The sequence below is a fragment of the Puma concolor genome, chromosome B3, assembly GCF_028749965.1.
Source record: "Puma concolor isolate L17-30 chromosome B3, mPumCon1.1.hap2, whole genome shotgun sequence".
In the NCBI taxonomy this organism is placed as follows: Eukaryota; Metazoa; Chordata; class Mammalia; order Carnivora; family Felidae; genus Puma; species Puma concolor.
In genome coordinates this window covers 78,050,047-78,062,556 of record NC_141672.1, presented here as the reverse complement: position 1 = coordinate 78,062,556, position 12,510 = coordinate 78,050,047, and the positions used below count along the sequence as shown (strand labels likewise).

Below are 12,510 nucleotides of genomic sequence, written 5' to 3'. Positions count from 1 at the left end.
AGAATCCCTTTCCTCCAAGTCTGCTTTCACACTGGAGGATGTAAGTAGAGACTGGCTATAAAAAGCACTACTTGGCTGGAGACTTCCGCTGGAAAGAGAGGGGTCTCACAGTCTCACATAGTAACAAACTCTGCTATGAATTCATAAAAATTGCTGTAGGCTGTGACAAAATCTTGAGTTCTGTCACCAATACTGTTGAGTGGTTGCCACATGAAATATGACTTAAAACAGCTTGTGTAAATGAATCCTCAGTTTCCATCATGAATTCTTGGAGTAGGAAAAGATAAAGTACAAAATAATCTGTTTTTCTAGTCCCAGGAAGGTGGGTTACCAAACACCATCCCACTGGGCTAGGACTGAACCATGGGAACAATATTTAATTTGGTCACTTGAAGCTACTCTTATTCATATGCTAGCCACTTACTTCTTCATATTCATAGACAACATGTCTCCCAGGTCTTATTTATTTTATTATTTCTCAACAAACATTCTCCTCACAGCCAAAGCCTCTTCAGAATACTCATTCAATAAACAATTAGTGAAAATGTGTTTAGCAGACCATCACTATATGTTTTTTTTAATTTTGTTTTAATCTTTATTTCCTTTTGAGAGAGAGAGACAGAGCATGAGCAGGGAAGAGGCAGAGAGAGTGGGAGACACAGAACCTGGAGCAGGTTCCAGGCTCTGAGCTGTCAGCACAGAACCTGACGTGGGGTTCAAACTCATTGCGAGATCATGACCTGAGCCGAAATCAGATGCTTAACCAACTGAGCCACCCAGGTGCCCCTACACCATCATTATATCTTAATTTCTAATGGTGATCTGCTGTAAGTTTCATGGAGGGTGTGAGTAAACTTATTTTTATCTTATTTTCTTTGTTTTTTCAGTGAATTGAGGGAAAAAATCTGGTAGGAATTTAAGAACTCAGATGAAAAGCAGTATTATTACCACTGCAAATGCTTCCTACTTTAGGACGATGACCTTCAGAAAGATTCTAGAATATGCCACTTTCACTTCTCTTTACATAAAATATATCTGTTGACCAACTTCCTCATGGCTGTCTTTACTTCCTTATTTCGCAAGGTATAGATAATGGGATTAAGTAAAGGGAATATCACAGTATGGAACACTGACACCACTTTATCTAGGGAAAAAGAGTCAAATGGGCGAGCATAAATGTAGATGGATGGCCCAAACATAAATACCACAATGGTGATGTGGGAATAGCAGGTGGACATGGCCCGGCTGGTACTCTCATCTGAGCTTGAATGTTTCTTAAGCATGGCCAGGAGGAAGGCGTAGGACATTAAGAGAGCAATGAAACATACCACAGAGATCAGACCACTGCTAAAAATCATCACTAATTCCTCCGGGAAGGTATTGGCACAGGCAATCCGGATAACCTGCGTGATGTCACAGAAGTAACTGTCTAACTCATTGGGCCCACAGAATGGAAGTCGAACAATGAGAGCCACTTGTATTATAGAATGAATAAAGCCCCCCAACCAGGAGAGAACCACCAGGATACTGCAGAGACGTCGATTCATGATAGTAGCATAGTGGAGAGGACGGCAGATAGCAGCATAGCGGTCAAACGCCATTACTGTGAGCAGGAACATCTCTGAGGCTCCAACAAAGTGCAAGAAAAAGAGCTGTGCAATGCACCCACCAAAGGAAATTCTCTTCCTTTCCACAAAGAAGTCTATGAGCATTTTAGGGGCTGTGATGGAGGAGTACCAAATGTCAAGGAAGGCCAGATTAGCCAACAGGAAATACATGGGTGAGGTCAAATGAGGGTCAAGCCTGATTGTGCAAATAATAAGAATATTTCCTGGAAGGATGAACAAATAAAAGGATAGAAATATAACAAATAGGACTAGTTGTACCTCTCGAGTCTGGGATAGGCCAGTGAGAACAAACTCTGTTACTCTGGTGTAATTTGCAGGTTCCATTTCTTCACTTTTTAAAAATAATGTGGCTATAAAAAAATAAAGAAATTGCAATTACTCCAAATAGCATTATTTTACTGCTTTTGAAATCATCAGATTGGCCTCTGTCATTAAGAGACTGTATTAAGATACATATGATTGTCCCATTTGATGTCTGATAAGCCAAAATAGGGGGAAAGTAAGTGATGACCTGAAAATTAGAAACACTGAAATCATATGAAGTATGTCACATATCAGAAACCAAAATCCCAATCTATTAATGTTATTAATTTCTATTTTTTGTGAAACTCGGCAGTGCACTAATTCTTTCCCCATGCATCTATCTTAGTAAGAAATATATGCAGCTACTTATAAGATAAGCCAAATTGTAGACTGGTAATAAGAAAAACAGCTGTTATTTCTAGATTTTTTGTTGTTGTTGAGAAATATAGCCAACTTGGAAACTTGCTTGTCTAATATTGGGTACACTGATCTGGCAGTATTTTCTTTTTAATCTTTCAAAAAGATCCCAGGGCTTCATGTGTAATGAATGGACATTTCTTCTTTAACCAAAGCCTATACAGCTTAATCCTTGGTAATAGGTAAGTAGCCACAATATACAACAATGCAGGGCCATAGATGGTAATTCTTTGGGCTGCGATCAGATCTCATTACTGTACTGACTGTGCATTTTATCCACTGCCCCAGGAAGGTAGGAAAAAGATATAGAGATCTAAGAAATAGGTTTGCTTACTATCCAAGCTGACCCATTCTGCCATTTCAAGATGACAGTGGGAATAAGATTATTGTTAAAATTTTGCTCAAGGCCTAGTCTTGAACCTACTACTATTAGATAAAACAAAACCCATTGAATAAAAATAATATAATCATTCACTTTACCAAATATGCTTCCTCTTTTAGGTAATATAAACACTGCCCATCAAAGTAAGTATTTCTTATAGCCAACAACCAATATGAAAGAGTTGCTTCTGTTCTACTGATGTGCTGTTTTATAATATTGCCTCTCCTCAGGAGGTAAGCATAGAAAAACAAAGTTAAGATTCTATAAAACCAAGTGGATGAAACAGCATCCAGGCAATAAAGATTATGTATACTATTGACAGAAGTAATCCAGTGTTTCTTCCTTCAAAGCTACCCACTCAATTTGTGCATAATTTTAATGACCATAGACATATGACTTTCAGAACTAATATGCTATAAAAGCAAGAAAATAATGCTAAAGAAGGATGGTTCACTATTAGTCAACACACTGAGAAAATACCAGTATTTGCCAGCAATCTGACACAAAAGGAAGAAAACAAAAACACTGAGAAAGTTCAGCATTGTGGGACTTTTTAGCAAAAGGATAAATATACCCACTCATGAATAGCCCAAGGTGAGCCTTAGTGAGTTAATTAATCACGTTTAGTAAGACAGTGAAATTTAAAATTCAGTTTGGAAAATTTTTAATCAAAAGAAAGATAATGCTGCCAATTTTCAATCCTCAACTTTCTTAAAAGCATGGTTATCCAGATTGACATATTTCCTAGGAATCCAGAAAGCAATGGTTTTACTATATTTACCTAGACAGGGTGCCTGATAGCCTCCATAAAACATTACACATGATATTGAAAGCTCTATCCCAAAACATATATCTTCTGTGTCACTTCTATAAATAACCCATTTGTTTATTCAACAACTATTTAGAGGATATCTACTATGTCTTAACTGCTGAGAATACAACAATGAACAAGAAGACTTGGTTTCTGACTCACTTAAACTTCCATTTTAGAAGATTGACAGAAAACTAATTAGTAAACAAGCAATAAGTAAATAAATGAATGATAAATAATCAAAACAAATAATTACCACTATTGATAAGAGACAAGAGTGAAGTAAAAAGGGGATTATGATAGAAAATAAATGGTAGTGGCACATGGTGGTGATGGTGATGGCTTTTTTAGAAGAGCATCTTTGAACTTGTGACATTTCAACTAATTGAAAGCAAGAGAAAAAGCACTCTAGGAATAGGGAAGAGCAAATGCAAAGGCCTTGTGATAGGGAAGGGTTTCTAGGAGCTATAGAAGATCTGCAACTTACTGAAGCACAAAAACAGAATGGAGATAGCCAAAGGACCATAAATTGTGTCTTATAAGAAGAAAATTATATTTTAATAGCTTCCAATATATTTTAGAATAAAATCTAAAGAATAACTTAACAAGATTTGTGATTTAGAAATATCACCCTTGCCTCTTTGCAAATAAATTGAAGTAGGATTAGGTGTGGGTTAAACTACAGATACAGCAACAGCTATTAAGAGAAACAAAGTGTTTTCTTTAGAAAATACTTAGGAGATCCAAGTGGCAGGATTTAATGTTGAATTGTATATTGTCATTGTCCCACTACCAAAGTCAGTCAGAATTTGAGCACCATAATGGCAAACTATTAAAAAATGTATCTTTAAATCTTCTGTGTCAAAAATGAGGTTCATCCAGCACATTGAGGTTTTTAATAAAATTTGAGTGAATCTGCCATAACTATTTAGGGATGCTCTGTCCACCCCCTAAGAAAAGCTTGGGATTGTGCCAATAGAGCCGGGAGCAAGGAATCATGTCTGTGGAAATTCTGCAGGGAGCGAAGCCACCTATGGAAACTGAGGTAGGGCATTTCCTTCCTAGGCTGCCATTTAGGAAATAACTATTCCAAGCCACTGCTTACTCTTAGAGCAGCTATGTTGCTTGGTCAAGTGGATTTTAATTCATCCTGCCTACACCTATGCCTCCTAAGTTTCTTGATACAAGCCCTGTCTTCTTTTTGTTCTCTTTTAATAAAAATTGTATATATTTAAGGTGTACAACATGGCAATCTGATGTACATATTCATAGTGAAATGAGTCCTATTATCAAGTTAATTAATGTAATCTCTTCACACAGTTACCTTTTTTTTTTCAGTGACAAGAACACCTAAAAATTACTCTCTCAGCAAATTTTCAGTATTCAGGACAGAATTATTAATGATAGTCATCATTCTGTACATAAGATCTCTAGACTTATTCATTAATTCTGCATAACTGCAAATTTGTTTTTGAGCAACATCTCTCTATTTTCCCCCACCTCTCTGTCCCTGGTAACAACCATTCTCCTCTCACATGGCTAAAGAAATTATGATATAATAATATATATAATTCTGTCTTAAAAAAAAAAAGAGATCTAACATTTACAACAACATGAATGAACTTGGAGGATGTTATGCTAAGTGAAATAAGCCAGACAAAGAAATACTGCAAGAGCTTACTTATATGTGGATTCTAAAAAAGCCTGCTCCTCTTTTAACAACATCTAGCGAATTCCCATTCTGTGCTTAATCTGTAGGGATATAGTATCTAGAGGATGACTATGGGAGATATCTAGAAGTACAGACACTCTCCCTACAGGTGAATGAACTGTGAACTCTCCTCAAGGGAAAAAATGCTTTGGGGAAAATTAAGAATCTGTGCAGAACTTCTTACCAACAATGCAGTGTGCATCCATGTATCTAGCCAAGCTCTCAGTAATCACATGAAGAATAGATATCTTGCCAATAGATATCTTGAGGAATTGGGGATGCTATCACATAGATCCTGAAATAGTAAAAGATGAAACGACTCAAGAGATATGCAGTTACCTTCATACAAGAGGCATTTTTAAAACATTAGCTATCATCTATGACCACTGTCAATTCTCTTTCCTTAGATGAAGATGTGAATGAAGAAACCAGTGTCTTCCAGAGTAAAAGTCACTCATCCTAGCTCCTCCCAAAAACCAAAAACTCACAACCATAAGAACTGCTTTCAGACTCTGCTTCAATAACATCATGTAGAAGGAGTAAGCTGAAACTGGGAGGCTGGGAAAATGGAAGAAAAGGAAATGTTGTATTGATGAAGGGGGAAAAAGGCTGTAAAAGAAAGAGGAAGTTATTAGTCAGGCATTTCTTCTGACGATGAAAACAGTCCATCTTTATGGGTCATGTTGCTACCAGTGAGTATTCATTTAAATGAAAAAGTAAAATAGTTTTATAAAATAAATAAAAATGTTCATAAATAGGTTCAAGTGATGATTTATTGAAAATTCGTCCCCAGTACTTTCAATTTATTGAAAGTACTTCCCCAAAAGTACTTCAGCCTTCCAAACCCACTGATCATGGGACAATGGTGAAGACTATGTAGGAGAGCTTTAGCCTTACTAAGCTAGGGGACCTTGAAAAATGGGGACTAAGGTCAAGTGAGAAAGGGAGGCTATAGGCAAGCACGGCAGGAAGGTACTAGATTTTTAGAAAATTAGAGACATGTGGACTTTAATTTTAAAGAGTACTCTACCTCAGTAAGATCCATGTTAAAGCAAATCATTAAGAAAAAAAGATATTTTTAGAATAGTAGGATAAGGAATCACAAAAACAAAGTCATTATTTGAAATCTTTTGTTTTGTCTTTATAACTCATATATTACATACACATACAGACATATGTATTACATATTCCTTTAATTTCTCCAAAATATTTATAAAGAGGTGAATTTTACACAGTGTAGGATATTTATATGATGCATACTCCAATTTAAAAGGCATCTATAAAGAGCTCTGAACAAGAATTAAGAAACTTGGATTCCCATGACAGCTTAGCCACCAAAATCTGTGTGACCTTAAAAAGGTCATTCAACTTCCCTCTACAGCAGCTTCTTCATAGCAACATGAGGGATTTCAACTAGAATTTTAATGAATAACCTACTGTATAATTCTCTGATTCTATGAAGATAAAATTAAGAACAATGTGGGTGACGATGTGGAGGGATAGTGATTTAATCACCATTGTAGATATACACAGCACATAAAATACATAACTTAAATTCATTTTCCCTATTCCTAAGACATCGAGCTTACCTATCTTATTATGTAAGATAGGGAGGAGGTAAAAGCATCTTCACCACATACAGGGGTATGTGGAGACCAGGCATCTTGAGTCTCACAAATAAACCAACAGCAGAGAATACTACAATGTAGTAATTATCTAGATTTCCTAGATATTTTGTTGCCCACAATAAACTAGGCAAGAAGAAAGCATTAGGATCTGGGAAGGGCTTATTTCAGTATGAGAGGATCATTTGCTGCTTGTGTATTTCTCTTAAAATAGACAGATATGTAGTGTAAGTGCCTTGGTTCTAATTGCAGCTGACCAGTTACTATGTGATCTTGAACAACTCACTCACTTCTCTTCCTTAATGTGTCCATAAGTGCAATGGAGATAGTAATAGTACCAACTTCATAGTTTTTATTGTAGGGATTAATGAGCTAATGCATGTAAAGCTCAGAAAAATATAGTTCATACTTACTTAAATTACTATTATTGTCATTATTATGATAATGATGATGTTTATATTCCCTTTGCAAAGAATCAAGCTCAATAGAGAAACTATTCTTCTTATATATAATTTCTAAAATATTGCCCTTTAATATCTATTTGTATTTCTCTATCCCCAACTACTCTCCTTGGATCCAGAAGACTAAATTTGAGAAATAGCTTAGAAAAGAGGTCAAGAACATCTGACTTCTAAACACTACTATCTTCTCCTGTTTTCCCTAGACTCTAATCCTATGTGACTGTTGATAAATCACTATTATTAAGTCCTCTGACTAGTCTCAGAGGCCTTTTTCCATAATGACTGAAATCTGTATGAATGATTTCTAACAAACACCAGAGAAATTTGGGCTTGCATAGTAATGCTCTATTCACATCTATTCACATCAGTTTATATTTTGGCCAAAATGCAACTGAGACTCTAAGCCCCTTGAGGACATGAAGCATGTCTCATTTATATATCTATCTAGTGCCTAAGATAGCTTCTGCCCCACTACAGTCACTAAGATGTGTTTATTGAATGAATGAATGAATGAATGAATGAATGAATGAATTTATAAGTGAATAAACTAGTTGATGACTTTATAGGAAAAAATGTCAAATACTTCTAAATCTAAATGTTTTATTAATCCATTTGGTGTTTTCTGACTCTGATTCATGATTCTTGATTTTATTTCCTGGAATCCTCTTTTTTAAGATACCTATTCTACCCATATTAATTTCAGATGAAAGGCTGCTTTTAAGGGTTTTTTTTCTATTTTCACTTACAGAGTTGTCATGACTACCAACTCCAGTCCCTTCAAAATGAAATATGTCAGGCCCTATCTCCCCCATATTCACAGAAATCATCCTGAAGAACTATCATAAGTGAGGTTTTTCCTAACTTCATTTCAGGAGTGACAGGATTCAAAATTTTGGAAGGTTCTTTTAATGGTTTGGTACTTACTGAAGACCCATAAGACAGAAAAACCTTCTCTGATTGAGACTGTTTAAGAATGTCTCATCCTGCAAGTATGAGATGACGAAGTCATCTTCCAAATGTCCAGTTCAGAGTTGGGTTTAAAAATACCTGTGGAAATCCCAGACTTTAGCCTCTACTACAAGGCTGTCATCATCAAGACAGCATAGTATTGGCACAAAAACAGACACATAGACCAATGGAATAGAATGGAAACCCCAGAACTAGACCCACAAACGTACGGCCAACTCATCTTTGACAAAGCAGGAAAGAACATCCAATGGAAAAAAGACAGTCTCTTTAACAAATGGTGCTGGGAGAACTGGACAGCAACATGCAGAAGGTTGAAACTACACCACTTTCTCACACCACTCACAAAAATAAACTCAAAATGGATAAAGGACCTGAATGTGAGACAGGAAACCATCAAAACCTTAGAGGAGAAAGCAGGAAAAGACCTCTCTGACCTCAGCCGTAGCAATCTCTTACTCGACACATCCCCAAAGGCAAGGGAAGTAAAAGCAAAAGTGAATTACTGGGACCTTATGAAGATAAAAAGCTTCTGCACAGCAAAGGAAACAACCAACAAAACTAAAAGGCAACCAACGGAATGGGAAAAGATATTTGCAAATGACATATCGGACAAAGGGCTAGTATCCAAAATCTATAAAGAGCTCACCAAACTCCACACCCGAAAAGCAAATAACCCAGTGAAGAAATGGGCAGAAAACATGAATAGACACTTCTCTAAAGAAGACATCCGGATGGCCAACAGGCACATGAAAAGATGTTCAGCGTCGCTCCTTCTCAGGGAAATACAAATCAAAACCACACTCAGGTATCACCTCACGCCAGTCAGAGTGGCCAAAATGAACAAATCAGGAGACTATAGATGCTGGAGAGGATGTGGAGAAACGGGAACCCTCTTGCACTGTTGGTGGGAATGCAAATTGGTGCAGCCGCTCTGGAAAGCAGTGTGGAGGTTCCTCAGAAAATTAAAAATAGACCTACCCTATGAGCCAGCATTAGCACTGCTAGGAATTTATCCAAGGGACACAGGAGTACTGATGCATAGGGGCACTTGTACCCCAATGTTCATAGCAGCACTCTCAACAATAGCCAAATTATGGAAAGAGCCTAAATGTCCATCAACTGATGAATGGATAAAGAAATTGTGGTTTATATACACTATGGAATACTACGTGGCAATGAGAAAAAATGAAATATGGCCTTTTGTAGCAACGTGGATGGAACTGGAGAGTGTGATGCTAAGTGAAATAAGCCATACAGAGAAAGACAGATACCATATGGTTTCACTCTTATGTGGATCCTGAGAAACTTAACAGGAACCCATGGGGGAGGGGAAGGAAAAAAAAAGAGGTTAGAGTGGGAGAGAGTCAAAGCATAAGAGACTGTTGAGAACTGAGAGCAAACTGAGGGTTGATGGGGGGTGGGAGGGAGGAGAGGGTGGGTGATGGGTATTGAGGAGGGCACCTTTTGGGATGAGCACTGGGTGTTGTATGGAAACCAAATTTGACAATAAATTTCATATATAAATAAAAAAAAATAAATAAAAAAAATAAAAGGTTGTATTTTATGGTAAAAAAAAAAAAATACCTGTGGACATGAAACAAAAGAAGAAATAGTTTGTCCACCATGGTTAAGGCCAGCTGGATATGATCACCATGTTTCCTTAACACCTTTCCTTACTAGAAGCTTCTGCTTCTTACCACTATTCTTTGAGTATTTTACAGAATCATTCTTATTATTATATCTACCTCATAGTTTCAAAAAATACAGTGGTTTATGTAAATATTCTAACACCATTATTCCACCTACCAGTTGCTAGTGACAGTCTTGGTGTAGTCAAGGACTATAGAGGGGGCAGAGGTGCCTCTTCCCCCATCCACAACAGAAAGCTTTGTTTCTATATTTTGGTATATATCAGTTCCTTCCCTGATGTAACAATGAGCTAACTAGCATCATGGATTTTGACTAAGAAAATCAATTCTCTGGAGGCCAGGGCCAGCCAGTTAGGAATCAAAACACTGAGGGAATAATTTAAAAGTTGATGTGTTCTTCATCCAAGGAACATAGAATCACAATATCTGAATTTTCCAGAACAAGTAAGGAAAATGGCTCACTTCCCTAAGTTATAACTACAAAATGTTATGATGTGGGATATGCTCTCTAAACTATGATGTGTAGTTCCAATTCACTTAGAGATGTTGGATCCTTAGGAAAATGGAGATCTATCAAAATCTAATACTGCCTGAATTACTTGAACAGTTTAGTGATGTTTGCAATAAAGATCTTAAGTAATAACTCCTTAAAATCTCTAACTTTTATTCAATGTCTTCTTCATGTGCTTAGCTACTATATGTCAGACATGGTAGTAGGCACCAGGCATATAATGATGAGCAAGAGAGGAATTGTCCCTATTTCCCTAAATCAACCTATAAATGATTGTCCACCTATGAATACACAAACACTTGCCTATACCTCTCATCTAGAAATGTTCTCTGAAAACTTTAGGTAGGTAAGGTAGATGATAGATAGATGGATGGATGGACAGATATATAGATAGATGATAGATAGATGATGATTATGATAGAAAGAGAAAGAAAGAAAGAAAGAAAGAAAGAAAGAAAGAAAGAAAGAAAGAAAGAAAGAAAGAAAGAAAAAGAATTTTAGGTTCTATCTCAATTTTATTCTATCAGCTTGATCTCCATCTCTTATCTTTCAGATATTTTTCCTCCTAAAATTATCTTTATATTAAACTCTCTGTTTGTAAAGTAAGGATGACTGAGTTACCTTTAGTAAAGTTGCAGGATACAAAGTTAATATGAAGAAATTGGCTTCATTTATGTACACTAATAACAAATACCAGAAAGAGAAGTTTAAAAATTATCCCACTTACAACCATGCCAAAAAGAATAAAATATCTACAAATAAACTTAACCAAAGCTGTTAAACAACTATACTCTGAAAATTATAAAACACTGATCAAAGAAATTGAAGACAACACAAACAAATGGAAAGATATTCTACACTCATGGATTGGAAGAATTGATGTTAAAATGGCCTTACTATCCAAAGAAATCTACAGATTCAATGCAATCCCTATCAAAATACCAACAGGATTTTTTCACAGAACTAGCAAAAATAATCCTAAAATGTGTATGGAAGCAAAAAAGACCATGAATAGCTAAATAAATCTTGAGAAAGGAAAACAAAGCTAGAAGTATCACAATGCCATATTTAACTATGTACTATAAAGTGACAATAATTAGAAACAGTATAGTACTGGAACAAAAGTAGACACATAGATCAATGGAACAAGATAGAGAGCCCAGAAATAAACTCACATTTATACAATTAATCCATGACAAAGGAGGCAAGAGTGTACAATGAGGAAAAGACTGTCTCTTCAACAAATGGTGCTGGGAAGACTGGACAGGTACATGCATAAGAATGAAACTGGACCACTTTCTTATACCATACATAAAAATAAATTCAATATGGGTAAAAACTTAAATGTGACACCCCAAATCATAAAACTCCTGAAAAGAACATAGGCAGTAATTTCTTTGACATCAGCCACAGCAATACTTTTCAAGATATGTCTCCTCAGGCAAGAGAAAGAAAAGCAAAAATAAACTGTTAGGACTACATCAAAATAAAAAGTTTCTACACAGCAAAGGAAACAGCCAATAAAGCATAATGGCAACCTACTGAATGGAAGACAATATTTACAAATGATATATCCAATAAGGAGTTAATATCCAAAACATATTAAGAAAGAACTTAATACAACTCAACATCAAAAATAATAACAAATAACCCAATTTAAAAATGGGCAGAGGATCTGAATAGACACTTTTCCAAAGATAACAATTGGGCAACAGACACATGAAGAGATGCTCAACATCACTAATCATCAGGGAAATGAAAATCAAAGCCACAATGAGATATAACCTTATACCTGTCAGAGTGGCTAAAATCAAAAAGACAAGAAACAGCAAGTATTGGTAAAGATATGGAGAAAAAGCAAACTTTATGCATTGTTGGTGGGAATGTAAATTGATGCAACCACTACGGAAAACAACATGGATGTAACAAAAAATTAAAAACAGAAATACCATATGGTCCAGTAATTCTGATACTGATATTTGATACTGGATATCAAAAGGATATATACACCTGTATATTTATTGCAGTATTATATATAATAGC

At 35.9% G+C, this 12,510-nt stretch overlaps 1 protein-coding gene across 1 annotated transcript; it reads right to left on the bottom strand.

Annotated features, from left to right (window-relative positions):
* Positions 1-1,009: 1,009 nt before the first annotated feature.
* On the bottom strand, positions 1,010-1,972 carry LOC112855935 (olfactory receptor 4M1). The gene has a single exon (XM_025919446.2). The coding sequence runs from the start codon at positions 1,950-1,952 to the stop codon at positions 1,011-1,013; it is 942 nt and encodes a 313-aa protein (XP_025775231.1). The 5' UTR covers positions 1,953-1,972; the 3' UTR covers position 1,010.
* Between the last annotated feature and the right edge of the window lie 10,538 nt (positions 1,973-12,510).

What these genes read in the sequence shown, in the direction of transcription:
- LOC112855935 (XM_025919446.2), bottom strand. Translation starts at nt 1,952, where the DNA reads ATGGAACCTGCAAATTACACCAGAGTAACAGAGTTTGTTCTCACTGGC.